General features: G+C 35.9%; 1 protein-coding gene across 4 annotated transcripts in view; it reads right to left on the bottom strand.

Moving 5' to 3' along the window:
* The window catches only part of USP3 (ubiquitin specific peptidase 3), a 103441-nt gene that overhangs the window by 45320 nt on the left and 38520 nt on the right, over positions 1-19601 (bottom strand). For all 4 annotated transcript variants that reach the window (XM_032864766.1, XM_032864767.1, XM_032864768.1 and 1 more), the window contains 4 exons: positions 6991-7074; positions 3962-4043; positions 2523-2605; positions 1208-1321 (listed from right to left, as the gene is read on the bottom strand). In XM_032864766.1, the coding sequence (XP_032720657.1) occupies positions 1208-1321; positions 2523-2605; positions 3962-4043; positions 6991-7074 (363 nt within the window). The remainder of the gene's footprint in view (positions 1-1207; positions 1322-2522; positions 2606-3961; positions 4044-6990; positions 7075-19601) is intronic.

The raw sequence follows: 19601 nt of genomic DNA on the forward strand, positions 1-19601 counted from the left end.
CTTCAATGTCTGGCTTTAAAGTTCCCTGGTGCTTTGACTCTATCCATAATGCACACTATTCTGACATGTTCTATCCTAATCTCCCTCAGTCACTTAGGCAGAACAATGTCCGATTGTAAAATGGCTTTTCAGAATGTGTGGGGATGGGGTGAATGAGAGCAGGAATGGGCAGGCAGAAAGAACATTACATTAAAATACATACAAACTAGGGGCACCTGGGTGGCTCAGTCAGTTAAGCATCTGACTCTTGGTTTCAGCTCAGGTCATGATCTCAGGGTCATGAAATTGAGCCCCATGTTGGGCTCTGTGCTGGGCCTAAAGCCTACTTAGGACTCTCTCTCTCCCTCCGCCCCTCCCCACCCCAGCATGTGCATATGTGTGCTCTCTCCCTTTTTTTTTTTAAAGATTTTATTTATTTATTTGACAGAGAGAGAGATCACAAGTAGGCAGAGAGGCAGGCAGAGGGAGAGGGGGAAGCAGGCTCCCTGCTGAGCAGAAAGCCCGATGTGGGGCTCGATCCCAGGACACTGAGACCATGCATGACCTGAGCCGAAGGCAGAGGCTTAACCCACTGAGCCACCCAGGTGCCCCATGTATGCGCTCTTTAAAAAAAAAAAAAAAAAAAAAGACACAAATTATAAATCAGAGCCTTACTTTAGTAATGTTAAGATATGAAAAAAAAATCTGCCCATTACAATCATAATATAGATCTTCTGAACATCAAATGGAACACAGCTGCAATGAATTTGCATACATATTCGTTCTCAATAATCACCTGTCAATTTTTCCCACTCCATATCAACTAAATTGGCTGCATTGCCCCACAATTAATTTGATGACTACAAATTAATTTTATTATCCAAAACAGATTTATCTAACACTATAAGACAAGTGTCAATTCACAAAGATTAATGATATTCATGCTGATCTACATCTAAAACTGTGTTTCATATCCAGATGTCAATGTTAGAGCTCAAATCCACAAAGACTTAATATGTAGAGAGCTAAATTTATCCTCCTATTAGGTAAATAGAAATAAAAGAATTGCAACAACTGTTAAGATCATCAGCTAGACAGTTAAACCCAGGTTTTAGGAGAGTGTTTTAAAATGCTATGCCTATTAACTCACAGAATGCAATGGAAATCACCAGTAAGAGTCACTTGTTTTATAGCTCAAAGCCAGAAAGGATATATTCTTAGAACTCACACATTGTTATCCCCTTGGCTCCTGGTGTGGTATGTTCGCCTTCCTGCTGTTTTCCCATTCCTTAACTCCACAGCGGGCAGTTCTTTGAAATAACAGCAAAACTGCTCAATGTTACTATTTTAAAAGGAAGGGAAGAAAATTATTAAGAAAAAAAAGAGAAGAAGAAGAAAATAAAAGACTTTACTAGGACTGTAAAGAAACTTCTATAAAACCTACATGTGAATTTTTTTAGAAATTGCTTTGAGTTTCCGCATTTACTCTAAGAAAACAGTATTAACAGATAACTTTGTAGAAATGAACAAAGAGCTTAAAGCAAAATTTGTTCAAAAAATCCTGAATTCTTGGATACCCAGCTGGCTCAGTTGGAAAAGCATATGACTCTTAATCTGAAGGTTGTGAGTTCAAGCCCCATACTGGGTGTAGAGATAACTTAAATAAATAAATAATGCCTGTTTCCAGGTATTCAATAATTTCCTCAAATAAAAATAAACCATGAAACCAACCATATTGTTTAGATACAAAGTACAGAGTGATAAGGGAATTCAGTAGTGACTTGAATTTCTTATTTGAACAAGACTAGATAAACCAAGAGATAATACCTTCAAGGAGGGATCAAGTATGACTTCTGCTCCTTATTTGGAAGATGGCCTTGGGAAGAGAATTTATTCTGGCCTTTGATGCCACATTAAAATCTACAAGTACATGACTTTCAAAATAATTTCTTCTCTATAACTGAGGCCAGCATTGTTGGGGTATTTTATTTTTACTACTTATATTACATTTTAAAGATCTTCTAAACATCTGATCTTATGATCATATTTAAGACTTAACTAATGATCAGATTAAATTCTTTGAACCCCTGCAGTCCAGGGGTCTATATACTATAGCCCACAGGCCATATCTGGTCCTGGGCCACTGAGCTCTTACATTTTTAGAGTTGTTTAAAAAGGTAGGGGAGGAGGAAAAGATAGGAGACAGACTGTGGGTGGCATGTGGAGACTGAAATACTTACTGTCATGGCCACTTTAATGAAAAAGTTTGCTGATCTCTGCTCTAATTTATTCAAGAAGCAACAGGAGATAAATAGTAACAACTAACAATTATTTACTGCTGGGCACTGTTCTAAACCCTTTATAAATTATTTAATCTTCCTATGAGGCAGAACTCCTATCCCTAATTTTACCAATAAGGAAACTAAGGCACAGGGAACTGACTGGAGCTAGTGGCAGAGACAGAGCGTGAACCCAGAGCCTTTCCTCCTAACCATTTCATTAGAAGCTAACACCAGCATCTTAAGCTCTGATGTTAACAGTACCTGAGTGACTGAAGGATGGCATTCATGAAACATGTATTCCCCAGATTCCGGAGTCCTGTGGCACAGATGGCAGCAGTGCTTCCCTGCAAAATGGGACAAGAAAAGGCCATCAGTAATACCAAGAGAAGGGTGTTTCAGACATCAAAGCTAAGGCCTATATTTGAAACTCTAGCATCAAGCCAATTTGGAATTGGTCCTTTTTTGTCCAATTAATATTTCAAACTCTCATTCTACTTTCTGTATAAGTGTCCAGATATTTTTAGAATCCTGTTTCTGATCCTGGGATTGTCCTACATGGGAGTACCTCATGGAAGCTTATGAGGAAATCAACATTAATGAAATCCATGGAGTACACAATTCGAAAACCAGGAAGAGCCTTAAAAGAGATGAAGTTTAAGACAACATTTTCATGAGATTTTATTAAAAATACTACAAATTGATTATGGACATTGGGGATGGTATGCGCTATGGTGAGAGTTGTCAAGTGTGTAAGACTGATGATTCACAGGCCTATACCCCTGGGGCAAATAATACATTATATGTTAATTAAAAAAAAAGAGAAAAAAATACTACAAATTTTAAAATATATAAATATATATACCTGAAATATTCATCTCCAAACTTTTAACTCTATGCCATGCATAAATGACCAATACATGCATTCTTAGCAATGGGATATCAACTTTTAAAAACTACCTGAATTTCCTTTAAAGACCAAGACTTGATTTTTTGATTAGCTCTACAAATGCACCTTAACATCTGAATACTACACCTGTGAAGCAGATCTACCAATCCCACCTGAAGCATCTCTGCCCATAACTAAGATGGCCAGCGTACTTTAGCTCTTTCTTTCACAAAATCCTAAGACTTTAATTAAGTGCATGTCTAAACCTAACTAGCATGACAGCAGAAAGGCAGATGCAGGGCAAAATTACTGATGTATTTAAAAGTATTTAGTGATCTCTAAATTTTATTAATTTATTAACAGATCATACATTGGTAACAGATAGTTATCAGAATGAGGAAGCATATTCTTTCATGGTGACATTGTATTAATGAAGTCCTAGAGATAAAATTTACAAAACCTCAGACCCATAGAATTTGCACTTAGAACCTTTAACAGAAGAAAGCAAATATCTTTGGGGTCCTTAGAAACAGAGTAATAAGATACATGAATAGGCTTTAAGAACGAACACTTGCTAAGGCAGAGGGGCACAGGAGTAACCTTGATGGAAGGAAGGCACTGACAGATGGACTCACTGGGATATTCAGTCACGTCAAGAATCATTAGTACAAGTGGCAAACATTTTGTAAAATATCCCAAATCCAAGGCATACATTTATGAAAGTGTATAAGGAGCAACATTAATGTTAGAGTTGTAATAAAACAGTGACTAGATCGCAACCAATTTTTACATTTGTATATATTTAATTACTTACATTTACTTTTAATAACTTGCTGTTTAGTGATGAGTTTTCCAAAAGTTTTCTTTTCCTATGCCTGTCAGCTGTAAAAGCTGAGCTATTAAAACACAAACAGATAGTCAAAAAGACATTAACACAAACATATTAGAAAGCAGGTTAAAAATTAAACGTCACTGTTCTAAGTGTCTGGGGTATAGAGCCCTGCCTGGCGCTTAGGAAGGCCAGGAAGTGACCTGTTAGGCCCACTGTTGCCCACAAGTATTTAAGTCAGAAGTTCTACTTTCCTTGGCAATCCCCACTACTTCTCTAGCAAGGTGGGCTGCAAGCATCTACCACTAGGCACTTCCCAGAAAAGCTGGCCAGGTAAATGTAGTCTGTGAGACAATCCCTCTCCACTACCACTAACCTGCCTAATTGACTGTGAGCCTTCAAAAATGAGAAGCCCCATTCCTCACATCCAAAGGAAAACCCTTGTCTGATACGTATTCTGAGATTTAACATTAAGTCTCAAGTACTAAGCTTTTTTTTTCTTAATTTTGATACAGATATCCTGTTTTGCTCCTTTGTCATAACAGATTATGATATAATATGAATTTCTGAAAAATAATTATAGGCACACAGATACATATAAATTAATTTGATTCAGCTATGTTACAAGGGGTATTCTGAAAAAATTCTAATTACATGGATATTCTGAATTAAAATTTTTCAAAATTTTTCTTGATGAAAGAGATATATTGCTTAAATTTTATCAGAAAATAATTCTTTCAGAGGGTCATTTTAAAATAATTATGTCAGGAGACCTAATCTAAAAGAAGTAAAAATCATCATTTTTTACTGTTAATACTGTTAAAACTATAGTTTCCACTATAGACTAAAGCCCACACTTGAACAACACAGACTTTTAAAGTCTGCTTATTCTTTTCCATCTTCTAAAATGTACCAGGGTAGTCCAAACTAAATGCAGGATTATTTAATTTCCACATGAACTCTAGTATCTTTGGAGCATCAGATCTAGTGACAGTTAGTTCAAAACTAAAAATCTTCTTAGGCAACACCTCCAAACTGTAGGTATATCCCTCTAAGAGTATCAGTGACTGTAAAGTAAGAAAACATCAATTCCATATATCACAGTGTCAAGTTATTCCTTCACAATTCTGTAAGTAAAGAGGTTCAATCGTAAGTGCGCGTGCGCGCGCGCGCACACACACACACACACACACACACACACACACACACTACTTAGCAATAAGCCTAACAGTTAACTTTCAGTTTTAACCTACATAAACAAAGCATTCAGCTTTTTAAAATACAAGTTATTAAATTTTACCCTCAGCAATTCTCAAAATGGCAGAATTCACCAGATCCACAGTGTCTAATATGGTAGCCACTTACTTATATAAACTTAAATTACCTAAACTTACATAAAATTAAAAATTCAGTTCTTTGGTCATGCTAGTCACTTTTCAAGTGCTCCACATAAGACTAGGGGCTACCATACAGGACAGTGCAGAGTATACAACACTTTGTTCACTTCAAAAAGTTCTTTTGTACAGTGCACTTCTACAGGATATGCAGAATAGTCTAAAGATATATAAAACACAAACACATTCACAGTTTTGAAACTGTGGTTCCCACTACAGACTAAAGGCCACATGTGAAGAAAAATGAACCCAACTAATGTTTTTCAACCTAGGAGGACTGCAAGGAAGACTTTTTGGTGGGACCCAACAGAAATGTAGACAAGGAACTCTGACATCTTTTACGTGATGAAGTGGTCAGTGGAAATAAAAGATTTGATAACTGCATAAATGCATGCTCATTCTTGAATGTCCTCTTTTCCCTTTGACTTAGTTCTGATACATTTATTTGGGACTGACATGGTAGTATCTCTAATCCTAGGTAGGGCTTCTGCTGCTCTATTTCAGATTACAAGAAGGAAGGAAGCACTTTGAAAAAGAGAGGAGCCAAAAGATAACAAGCCAGAAAGTACTTTAATTCAAAGTGTTTTAATGAGTTTAGATTTTAAAGAAATCCATCCTTCTTTCCTTATCAGGTTTATAATCTATTTAGTCAACAAGATATGCATAAAGACTTTGGTTAATGAAAACGATATACTGTTTTATTCAAAGCACTTAGGCTGTTTCCTCTCAACATAGGATTTAAAAACATTCTGTTGCTTTAAAGTTTGCTAAGGGACTCCTCCTTTTGGTATGTTCTCACAATAGTTTTTAATGTCAACTGTCAAAATAAATTAGATGGCACCTGACAATCAGGCATGATTTACACAAATTTCACTGGAGTCAGCAGTCATTCCAGGGTCATGCTTCTATCCACTGCAGCTTCAAAGGCATCACTATTTGGATTTCTGTTTTACTGCTTCAACTCTGGGTTTAGTGAGTTTTATCTGAATAACCTATCTGGCTATAGCAAAAAAATTCTATTCATATAAGTACATTAATTTCTTTATGATACAAGGCATTTTACAATCTATTGTAATTTCATGTCACACATACAGCCCCTAACAAAAGAGGAAAAGAAGAAACTAGAATGCTGTGCTATTCTATAGATGCAAAGTGGACAATATAATAAAACCTAATTTCCCTTAAAAATAATGCATAAATTTTAGTGCTTCTGAGAAAACATCATAAAACAGGCCTGACGAGGATTTTCTAATATCAGAAGTAATCCACAATAATTTTCTATCATTTCATTCCCTTTCCTTACACCTCCAAAATTTCCCTGGCAAATCAACTGACCAGAGCTTATAAATTGGTAGGCAATAACAAAAAATTTAAAAAAAAAAAAGGCTTTTGGACTCTTGGCTATGATTTATGATAAATATTAAATGAAATAAATGCTAAGCTATGACCATTAACTATGGGCAAAGTTTCAGATATCCAAAGTTTACTTTATTAACATTTCAATCACACTAAAAACATGACGAAGTTATGGAACTCATTAACAAAACTCCCACCCAAAAAATGTGCAAAGATCCCTCTACCCTATTCTATACCCTTCCTTTCCCAAGGCCTATTACTTACTTTTCCAAGTTCTGTAAGTGTTCTCTGACTTTCTGTACCAGTCCCAGCTTGGTGTCATTAACCACAAAATCATCACAGCGATAACTGCAAGAAAAATATTAATCAATGTGTGCAAAGAGCTTGAGGAAACCACAGTAATGAAATCACTAACAGGCCAGGCTACTGCCAAGATGATCACATGGCTCTGCGGCAGTTACTGTCGGTGGTAAATTTAAAGAGGACTTGGAATCCACAATGTTTTTTAAGAGCCTTTTTAAAAAGCCACGTAGGCAATGAGCACTAGCTTCTTTTTCACATTTTTACTCAAAAGCTCTTCGATTCCTCCTTCAAAAACAAAATAAGCTGCTACATGTGTTACATTCTTTTTAGTGGTGCATAATACATGGAAAATAAAAAGCACCAAGTCGATTCACATAGCCTTAAGCTTAAAGCTTTCAGGTCATAGTCCCAGCTCAAAATAATAGGGAATTTGGGGGGAGAAGAGATTTAAATGAAGAGCAGGGAAAAGGTAATCAACCAATAGGGACAGTTAAATTTAAGGGGGAAAAAAACTAAAAATAAAGCTATACATTTAAAGCAATTTAATTAAAATAAATTGAATTCAGACAGTTGAGAATAATCTTCATTCTGAGGTGTTAGAAAACGAAAGTATAAAATAGTGGCTACATCTTTTAGGAATCTGATAACTGCTCTGACTAAAGATATTTAAGGTGTTCTTTAAAACTGATATTGTGTGTGTGTGTTTTTTAGCAAGTCAATAAGCAAATATAGGGATTCACAGGTAAAAAACTTCACCTTCTACATTAGCATTTAATTATTTTTTCCTGGAATGAGGCCAATTTTAACAAAAACAACTTAGGGGTGCCTGGATGGCTCAGTGGGTTAAAGCCTCTGCCTTCAGCTCAGGTCATGATCCCAGGGTCCTGGGATCGAGCCCCGCATTGGGCTCTATGCTCAGCAGGGAGCCTGCTTCCTCCTCACTCTGCCTGCTGCTCTGCCTACTTGTGATTTCTGTCTGTCAAATAAATAAATAAAATCTTTAAAAAAAAAAAAAAACAAAACAAACAAAAACAACTTACAAACTAGTACCAATATATTATTTTGAATAGTTTTGTATAAAACTACTTATTATAACTACCTAAGAATAATGACAGTAATGCTGCCATTCTGAGTAAATAAAACTTTGAATGCATAGCAATTAGTAAAAATTAGGTCATCTCTAGCAGAATCCAAAAACATTTCTTACATATCTGAAATCAGTCTATTAAACATGAGAAGAAAATGGAGGAAAGTAATGGGAAGACAAAAGGTTACATGGAAAAGCATGTCTCCTAAAGTCTTTTATTTACAGAAGTTAAAATTTCGAGTGAATGCTTTTGAAACTTTACCTAAAACAGTAATATATATGTAATTACTTAACACCCCTCCCCCATTAACTGAGTACCTACATTGTCAATCAAGAGTCTCTAAGGTATTCTCCAAGTTTCGTGACATTTTCACAAATAGTAGAAGCTATCTTTTACATCCTGGACTATTTCCCTATGATCAAAGTACCTGCAATGGCAGGAGAATAATTCTTTATCAGTTTTATAAAATGTAAAATATTAAATTAGTGAAAAGATTTAATTTCTTGCTTCTTTTCAGCATAATGTTAAGAGAGTAAGGTCTACGCTGTAAATTTAGACTTAAGGCACCGAGTTCCTCCAAGAAGCTTAAGCATTCACTGAGAGTAAAATTATGCTGCTACTCTAATTCCTCCTTTTCATTTTATGCTTGCATAAATTTATGCACGTATTACAGATAAAACAAGACTCAGTATTCAAAACAAAAACCAGGCTAAATACTACTGTTCATCTGGGAAATGAAGTCTTAAGAGCAAATTTAGATAACCTTTCATATATTTACAGTATGCCATGATCTCTACTTGAAAAGTGAACTCCTAAATCTCCACCAAAAAAGCTGTTACTTTGTTTAAACAAACTGTTTCCAGTTAAATTAAGTAACTGTTTTTTTTTCTTATTAAAGTAATTCTTTTTGGAGCACCTGGGTGGCTCAGGTGGTTAAGCATCTGACTCTTGATTTTGGCTTAGGTCACAATCTGAGCGTTGTGGGATCAAGCCCCTCCTCGGGTTGCTCACTGGGCGTGGAGCCTGCTTGAGATTCTCTCCCTCTCCCTCTGCCCTGCCCTGTTGCTCTATCTAAAAAAAAAAAAAATATTTAAAAATAAATAAGTGATTCTTTTTGGTGTGATATTGGATTTAGACAAGGAATAAAACATTTGTTAAAGTAACATTTTTCATATATTGAATATAGGTTTATTGATGGTTTTGTTCCATTCTAAACTAATCTGGATTAACTGGATCTAGCTGCTTCACCTCTCTGAACTTACATCATTAAAGTAAATAAGCGGCTCTAGAGCTGTGCTAATGTGGCTGATGCCACTTAAGAAAATTGAATTTTAACTTTTAAAAAAATTCTGATTGATACAAAATGTCACTTAACTAAAGCAATAAAAAATACTTTTCCACTAAACACAATTTTATGGTTTTGACGAAGCTGTATTTCGCTTTCATTATTATATCACCTAAGATTATTATATCACTTATATCACCTAAGATGTATTGCAGTGTACATGATGGATCATGTTGTCACTTCTAGTATTACACAAGCATATCCCCAACTAGTTTGTGTCAACAGATGGCTATTTTCCTATGCAACAATGCAGCACTACAATGTGTTTATTTGAATATTTTATGCAGACAGCAGAGTTACAGTGATAACTATGTAAATAGTAACTGGTAGTTAAGCTGAAATGCTTATACATTTGCTAATACAAATTATTTTTCTAACTTAAAAATTATGAAAAAATTTTAACTTTCAAATGAAGGCACACTAATGAGGCAGTATCAAGTGGAGAAGGTATGTCACAAATTTTACAAAGGATGGCAATATGATTTGTTGTAGCAGAGAAAAATGAGTAAGTTGTATAAAAGAAGTTCTAAGATAATATTAAGAGTCATCTTCAGCAAATGCATATTCATTTAATAAGAAGTTGCTTTTCAACAGTAAAAAAGTAAAGCAGCTAATGAAATTAGAATTAAACATTAAACAAAAAAAATGTTTCCATAATTATTGAAGGATCTGAGCTTATCATTCTGGCAAACTATAAAATGGCTGGGATTCTTGCTCAAGAAAAAGAACCATTTTTAGATGGAAAGATAAAAAATGTAATTATCATTTCAGTTAAGGGAATTAGGTTTTAAAATTTGAGGAAAAGATTAAAAAAGGTATTTCACAAAACATGAACGATCTTAAATTGACCCATCAAGTGAGTGTCAGTGAATAAGAGACTTTTCTAATAATATTAAAGATCAATTCAACATCTGAAAAATTGCAAGTACTTTTATTTTTAGCTTTAAATGAGCTTCACAAAGACACTGACCAATTAACATTCTGGTTATGTTGTGTCTCAAACAACTTCTAAATTTACAAAGAAATGTCTACATCTAATCAACTGCAAGTTGTAGATACTATATGTTTTAGTCTTTTACGTCTGTCACTTTCAGCTAGATAGGAAAAAGTTTCTATCAAGACAGACAATGGGGGAGCCTGGGTAGATCAGTTGGTTAAGAGTCTGTCCTCAGTTAAGCGTCTGCCTTTGGCTCAGGTTATGATCCCAGGGTCTTGGGATTGAGCCTCATATCAAGCTCCCTGCTCAGTGGGGAGACTGCTTCTCCCTCTCCCCTGCTTGTGCAGGTACGTGCACTCACTCTCTAAAATAAAGCTTAAAAAAAAAAAAAGCTTAAAAAAAAAAAAAAGACAATGGGCAAGCTATGTGAGATCTAAAATCTGGATTTACTAGATTTCCCTTATTATTATATTTATTTCACTGTGTGACACATATTGAAAATATTTGTGTTCTGAAAGAGACTGTATATGGATGCAGTTATTTAAAATTGTTCAGTATATATGTATATATATACACATGTATATATGTACAATTGCTATGAATCATTACCAGCTTATGAAACTATTAAAAAATAGAAGCTAAAAAAATTTTTAAAAAGAAGATAATGAATTTGATGACCATAATAATTCATGATAATGAATTAAATGATCTTTAATATTGTTAGAAAAGTTCTTTGCCAATGTTCACTGCTTGAGTTTGAGTCATGAAAGAGTTTCACAAAGATTTACTGTACTATTAACTCTAATGTAAGATTTTTTTAAAAAGATTTATTTGAGAGAGAGAGAATGCACATGCAAGAGCGTAGGAGGAGAGGAAGAAAGAAAATCCTTGAGCAGAATCCCCCCTGAGCATGAAGCCTGACATGGGGCTGGATCCCAGGATCCTGAGATCATGACCTGAGCCAAAATCATGAGCCAAAATTAAGAGTCAGCTGCTCAACCAACTGAGCCACCAAGGCACACCTCTTTTTTTCTTTCCTTTTTTTTTTTTTCTCAAGATTTTATTTTTAAGTAATCTCTACATCCAACATGGGCCTCAAACTCACGACCCCAAGATCAAGAGTTGCACACTCCACCGAATGAGCCAGCTAGGCACCCCTGTCCCTCTAATTCAAGATTTTCTTGAAATGAAAGAACACCTGCCAGTATTCAACAAATAGAAAACATCCGAGTATGAGTTACATTTTTTTCTCCTAAATCACAAGGCACATGAATGAGCTCAATTTAAAGATCCAAGGAAAGGAAAAGTTTATTTGTAACCTGGCTAGACAGGTACAAGAATGTATGTTAAAATTAAAACTTTTCAGAGCACCTGGGTGGCTCAGTGGGTTAAAGCCTCTGCCTTCAGCTCAGGTCATGATCCCAGGGTCCTGGGATCGAGCCCCGCATCGGGGCTCTCTGCTCAGCGGGGAGCCTGCTTCCTCCTCTCTCTCTGCCTGCCTCTCTGCCTACTTATGATCTCTATTGGTCAAATAAATAAACAAAATCTTTAAAAAAAAATTAAAACTTTTCATAATATAAATCAATAATGATTTTACACATTTTTCAACATGAATAAATATGCAGATAATTTTCATTATAATAGCATTATGTAAATAGGCTGTAAGGTCTGTGGGAAAACTGAAGAGCATGTTGTTGATACAGATATAGAGTAGATTTTCAGTGTACATAGTGCCCCTTTGAATTCAATGTTGATAATACTGAATTGTTACAAGAGTTAGACTTACTTAGATGTAATTTTGAAACTGATAACGCTTTTTTTTCAGAGTCAAATCAGTTGTTCTAAAAAGATGAGTCAATTTTGTCAATACAGATGCAAATATTAAGGAAAAATGTTTTTTTGGTTCTTCATTCACTGGAAAACTTCTAATTGTTTTCAGAATCTACTTTTTTAACTGTAATGTTTACGAATCTACACAGATGTCAAGCGTTTCTAATGAAAGTTTAGTATCTGAATGGAGATGTGCTATAAGTGTAATAATATATACTGGATATGGAAGGTTTTATGTAAAAAAAGAATACAAACAACCTCTAATAATTTTATATTGATTACATGTTGACATGATAGTATTTGCATAGATGGGTTAAAATATACAATTACCTATTTCTTTTTGCTTTTTTAATGTGACTATTAGAAAATTTAAAATTACTTAAATGATGTATTATTTTTGTTGGATAGCAGTGGCAATCTAAAGGGTATCTAAGTGGGGTGCCTGTGTGGCTCGGTGGGTTGAGCCTCTGCCTTCAGCTCAGGCCATGATCTCAGGGTCCTGGGATCGAGCCCCGCATTGGGCTCCCTGCTTGGCTGGGAGCCTGCTCCCCCACCCCCAACCCCCTCTGCCTGCCTCTCTGCCTACTTGTGATCTCTGTCTATAAAATAAATAAATAAAATCTTAAAAAAAATAAAAATAAAAATAAATAAAGGGTATCTAGGACATTACCTGCTCTAATATTCTATAATATTACCCAATATCACAAAGGCATAACAAATTTAACTTTACTGGGCCGTAAGAAATCAATTTTGTTTTGCCTGGGTTATTTTTCACTGGTTTAAAAAAATTCGTTAATGTTTTCACAACTGTCTCTATTTCTCAAGAGCCAATTTTAAGTTCTCTTACAGTCACTAAGAAGAACACCTATTTCTAAGACTTTTATTTCTATACTCTGAATTTACCACACTATGCAAGTATTATTTGATGATGATGATGATGACAATGATGTTAAAAGGAAAGCACCTACTTCTATGGGCCAAAACTTCTAAGACTGCCTGGCATGTGGTAGAGATCAATAAATCTTAGTTTCCTTCCTTTGTGTAACCAAGAGCTGCCTCACAGCGTGGGCTTCTCTAGCTCCCTACAATCCCTTTTGATTTCTTCTTCCTCCCTGGCCAAGAGGTCAAAAGAAAATAAGTAGGAAGTGTCAAATATAAATGAGAGTTTAAATGTTGTCTGGTTGCCTTAGTCTTAGCTGAGACACTGTTTTCAAACTGGAAACTATCCCTCTAATACTGGTATTAAAAAGTCCAAAGGTAAACAGAAGGATTTAAAGTAAACAATTTCTAAAAATCTCTCTCTGGTTTACAACTGTGTTGAAGCCAATCAGTCAGAATTATACTCACCTCTAATACCTGGGAAAAAAAGCAGTCACTCTTTCCCTTCAAGAAGATTATGTCAGAATAAGATTAGTACAAAAAAGTATTTAACTTACAGGCTGGGTTTCAAAAGCTTATAGTATAGATTAGTCCTCTGAAACTGAGAATGGATTTCCCATTTTGAAATAAATGTTATTACAAAATATGGTTAAATGTTGTAAGGTGAAAATACACCTGTTTCCCAAAATGTAGTTGAAGTAATATTACAAAGAGTTGTACTCCTCTTTGACTTCTTTCTATACTGCTGTCACTGAGAAATTGTGATAGGAGGAAGCTGGTCAGAGTTCAGATAACCTGATTAGTACTTCGCTAGGAGAGGAGGTCCAGGGTTTAGCATCTCATTCACATAGGACTTCACGTGTCTAACAAACAAGTCAAGAACTACCTATATCATACAACAAATTTTTAGGTTAAATTTATACTTGAAGTTTTTGTTTAGGGGCACCTCGGCAGCTCAGTAGGTTAAACATCTGCCTTTGGCTCAGGTCATGATCCTAGTCATGATCCTAGCATCCTGAATCAAGTCCCAGGTCAGGCTCCTTGCTCTGTGGGGAGCCTGCTTCTCCCTTCTCCTTTGCCTGCCGTTCCCCCTGCCTGTGCATACTCTGTCAAATAAATAAACAAAATCTGGGATGCCTGGGTGGCTCAGTTGGTTAAGCCGCTGCCTTCGGCTCGGGTCATGATCCCAGGGTCCTGGGGTCGAGTCCCGCGTCGGGCTCCTTGCTCGGCAGGGAGCCTGCTTCTCTTGCTGCCTTTGCCTGCCTCTCTGCCTGCTTGTGTGTATTCTATCTCTGGCAAATAAATTAAAAATAAATAAAAATAAATAAATAAATAAATAAATAAAATCTTAAAAAAAAAAGTTTTTGTTTAGTGATTTTAGATGATTCTTCAAGTAAAGACGACCTCTACTTCTTATCAGATAAGGAAAAGGTTCACTTTTCTTTTGAGAAAAAAACAAAGAACTGTTTAAGAAAATGTAAATAATTTGAACATTAAAGACAAAAGAAAACACTCAAAATCATATCAGACAACATATTAGTGAAGTCAAAGAAACAGGATATAAAAAAAAGCAAGGTGTAGGAGGAGGAGTAATTTTTTTTTTTTTAAGATTTTATTTATTTATTTGAGAGCAAGACAGTGAGAGAGAGCATGAGCAAGGAGAAGGTCAGAGGGAGAAGCAGACTCCCCATGGAGCTGGGAGCCCGATGTGGGACTCGATCCCGGGAGTCCGGGATCATGACCTGAGCTGAAGGCAGTCGTCCAACCAACTGAGCCACCCAGGCGTCCCAGGAGTAATTTCTTTACTTGAAACAAACTACACTATCATCTTGGCTATATGAAGATTAGTCTTAAATCCAAATTACTTGAGCCAAAATGATCTTAGCTTTAAATTAAGTTAAGCCAATAGTTAATAAAGAAATTAAGCATACAGTATGGAATATACATGTACACTGGTGTTAAAAGAAAAATTAATTTTACCACCTTGCGCTGAAAGAACATACCTCAAGTAGCAGACAAATTTTCATAAGAAACACAAGTTATTTATACTGCTATATAATCAGGGAGGTAAAAATGGATAAAATCACAGCTTTATTTCACATTGTGCTTACTCAAAAAAAGAACAAAATAAAATTGTCCAATTTCTTGATTACACTGATTATGTATATACTTTTAGATTTTCATTATTTCTAATTTCTAACATCTAATTAGGTCTAATCCTTTCTATTTTTCTGTCTATAATTTCCCCCAAACCCATCTTTTTTCTTCTCCAATTCAACTAACATTCTATTCTACATATTTTTTAAAAGATTTTTTTTATCTATTTGACAGAGATCACAAGTAGGCGAGGGGCAGGTGGGGCAGGGGAGGTGGGGCGAAGCAGGCTCTCCACTGAGCAAACAGCCTGATGCGGGACTCAATCCCAGAACCCTGAGATCATGACCTGAGCTGAAGGAAGAGGCTTAACCCACTGAGCCACCCAGACACCCCTATTCTATATTTTAGTTATTTCCTTCAGTGTGTGATCTACCTCGCTCTACCCCCATATATGGTGACATTCAGATCCATAGGTATCTATAGCCAAATTAAGGTATAGTATTTGATGGTTCCACAATGTTAGCTTTACTTATATTTTCTTCTCTCTCTTCTGTATTACCTGCTTTATATTCAGATTTAAGCTGTCATCCTATTTACACCAACTCCTTTATCCGTCCTCAATATTTTCCAGGTGGCACGATTCACCTGTTTAATGGCAAAAACATTCCTCACTTGGGTGCCTGGGTGGCTCAGTCAGTTAAGTGACCTACTCTTGATTTCTGCTGGGGTGGTGATCTCAGGGTGGTGAGATCAAGCCTGACATAGGGCTCCACCCTCTGGATGGAGTAAGCTTGGGATTCTCTCCCTCTCCCTCTCCTCTTTCCCCTGCTCAAGCTTGTGTGCCTGCATTCATGCACACTCTCTTTCTCAAATAAAATCGTTGAAAAACTCCTCACTTGGTCATCTTCTTATCCTAAAATTTAATATGGGTTTACTCTTTTTAAATTCTAACTTTAGAAACACTTGTTTCCTACTTTTTCCCCTGTACTGCATGACCTCCCAATTCTAAAATATAAAACACTACTCTATTAAGAAGAAATCTTCAAATTAGATTCATGAGGCACCTAATCAGATTAAAAAGCAAACCACAGAACTGAGCATCCACTACCCCCAACATATTTCCATATGCTTCTATATAAGACTTTATACATAAGTAAATCTAAATTAATGTGTACAATATTAAAAAAAAAATCTTAAAAGAAAAGGCTAGAGGTGACCTAAACTATTTGAAAATGTCCTGCTATTCAGGACATCTTCACACTATGATTTAATGAATATCTCAAAGTATAATATACACATAGGGTGAGATACGACATTAATCATAATAGATATAAATTCACTTCTTATAGCTTCAGGTTTTTATCCAGGTTATCAAAGCTGACTAGTCTGTGTTGTTTTTTTTTAAGATTTTATTTATTTATTTGACAAAGAGAGATCACAAGTAGGCAGAGAGGCAGGCAGAGAGAAAGAGGGAAGCAGGCCCCTTGCTGAGCAGAGAGCCCCATGCGGGGCTCGATCCTAGGACCTTGAGATCATGACCTGAGCTGAAGGCAGAGGCTTAGCCCACTGAGCCACCCAGGTGCCCCTAGTCTGTGTTTTCATTAAATAGCCAATATTTTTATCTTGTCATGTGTTTAATGAGCTCAGAGTAGGAAAGCCTGTCACTGGTATTTGTGTTCTTTTATTATCTTATAGGGCTTGTTTGTTTGGTAAAATCTTTTGTATTAAAAAAAAAAAATTTTTTTTAAAGATTTTATTTATTTGACAAAGAGAACGAGAGGGAGAGTACAGGCAGGGGGAGGTGTAGAGGGAGTAGGAGAAGTAGGCACTTAACCAACTGAGCCACCCAGGCACCTCCAAAAAAACAATTTTTTACAAGTAGGATCCACGCCTAGCGTGGAGCCCAACACAGGGCTTGAACTCATATGGTCAAGACCTCAGCTGAGATTGAGAGTCAGATGCTTAACCTACTGCGCCACCCAGGTATCCCTACAAAGTGATCTTTAAACAGTAAACTGTATATAACACTAATAAACAAAATCCTCTCAAAACAAAATGAAAACTTTCACACAAAAAGTACCCTTCAAGAAGGGCAATGGCAGAGCCATCATTAAGTTTTAAATTCCTTTTCATTCCCCTGTAATACTGTGACATTCGGAGGCAAATTTGACCTCTAGTTTTATTATAAAACATATGATCACAGGGAAAAAAAAAAAAAAGCTTGTATTCTAGTGACTTCATCCTTTCAAACCAAGGAAAGTTAAAACCCGAAAGAACTTACATAGCAAGCTTATTTTTAAATTCTCTTTTATTAAATTCTGATGTATTGCCTTCAAATAAGCCAATTTTGGGAAATTTGAAGAACACCTGCAGAGAAAATCTATATCCTTTGTTAAAAACAGACAAGTACTAGCTTATTAAGAAAGAGCCTTTCATGTTTTCAGACCACCTCTATTGAAAAAGTTCTTTTTAAACTTCAAAAATACTGTTTTTAAATAAACAAAACCCTTCCTGTTCTCTAATCTTTAAAACACTGAAAACTCATACCAAATTGTTTATAAAGATAGTCTAAAGATTTCCCCCTTTTTAATTTTTTTTTCTTTTTTTGAGACAGTGGACAAGCGTGTGTACACGCATGTGAGCAAGGATGGGGGGGGGCAGAGAAAGAATTGTAGGCAGGCTTCACACCCATTGCAGAGCCCAACATAGGCTCAAACTCATGACCCTAACCTGAGCTGAAATCAAAAGTTCCATGTTTAATCCAGTGAGCCACCCAAGCACCCCATTTGTTTTTTACCTTTTCCCCCTCCTTTTCAATATTTAATCATAATTTCCTTTGAAAATGATTTGGAATCAATTTAAGTCCACAAATAAGAACTTTATTTTTATTAGTTTTAGTTAAAACTGGTTATTTGTTATAGGTGTTTAAAATCTGAAATGCTGGGGCACCTGTATGGCACAGTCAGTTAAGCATGTGACTCTTGGGTTTCAACTCAGGTTGTAATCTCAGGGTCTCAGGACTGAACACCATATGGGGCTCATCTGCTTGAGCTTCTCTCTCTCCTTCTGCTCTTCCATCTCCCAAACCCCCAACCCGCCACCCTCTCTCTAAAATAAATAAATATGTTTTTAAAAAATGTGAAATATAAGTCTTTTTTCTAAACAAATTGATCCACATCTCACGTTTCCTTGTTTGATTAAAACATTACCCTGCCTAGTAGTTTAGTTTTATATTTTTCATTTTAGGGGCACCTGGGTGGCTCAGTGGGTTGAGCCTCTGCCTTTGGCTCAGTTCATGATCTTAGGGTCCTTGGATCAAGCCCCACATTGGGCTCTCTGCTGGGCAGGGAGCCTGCATCCCCCTCTCTGCCTGCCTTCCTCTCTGCCTACCTGTGATCTCTCTCTGTGTCAAATAAATAAATATAATCTTTAAAAATATATAAAAAAATTTTTTCATTTTATTTACTTTTAATATTCCTTTCATATTTTTGCATTCTCAGAAATTCGGTTACTACTGATAAGGATCAGAGTTGACAAGACTATGTCAGATATCAAAAGTTATCTGTTCAGCATTTTAAAACTGTTAATTCCAAATGCCTATTTATGTAAGAAATCAAATAAAAGTTCCTAAATTTAATCATAGTTTCTTTTTGATACAGTAATGTATACCATATACAATTCCATTTTTACTGACTGGAGAGAGAAGCTGGGGTGGGAGGAAAGGAAATATCACTTAACACATAATAAAAGTGAACATTAGCCCTTGTGTGAACATCTTGGGGAGATTTTCATTTTTATAGAAATCTTCACTTACCTCTAAGCTCAAGCTGACTTAGCTCCTAAAGGAGTAGGTTTGTGTCAAATCAGAATTACTCCTTTTGGTGTTGCTTTCCCTCTTTTGAAACAGTGACCCATTTTATGTTGTTCTGTTTGGTTAACACGCGCTTCTTCCGGATGTCCTGTCCATGTGAGAAGTGAAGGGAACTGCTTTACAGCAGAGTGTCCCTCTTGGGAGGTAAATGAAATAGCTCACACAAGCTACAGTTTACATCTTCTTCAAGAAAGATGGTCTGTGGTTCCTCAGTCCTCCAAGGTGATCAGAGGAAAAGTATTATAGATTTGGTGTAACCTTCCCCATTTTTGGAAGATATATAAAATACAATCTTTCCAACAATACAATATATTGCCTACTCTGCACCAGACATTGAGTACTATGGAAGATATCATCTGACATATGGTTCCTGCAGTCCACAAGGACATTTACGAATAACCCAACGTTCAGCAGGAAATTACAAGTATCCTAGGAACTATGAGTTTAGGAGAGATTACATCCAGCTACAAGTGAAGCTCGGTGGAGTGGGGACAAGTTCAGTGGTAACTTCACAAAGGATATGCT

Source organism: Lontra canadensis, unplaced genomic scaffold (assembly GCF_010015895.1).
Source record: "Lontra canadensis isolate GAN:19392208 unplaced genomic scaffold, GSC_riverotter_1.0 scaffold28, whole genome shotgun sequence".
In the NCBI taxonomy this organism is placed as follows: domain Eukaryota; kingdom Metazoa; phylum Chordata; class Mammalia; order Carnivora; family Mustelidae; genus Lontra; species Lontra canadensis.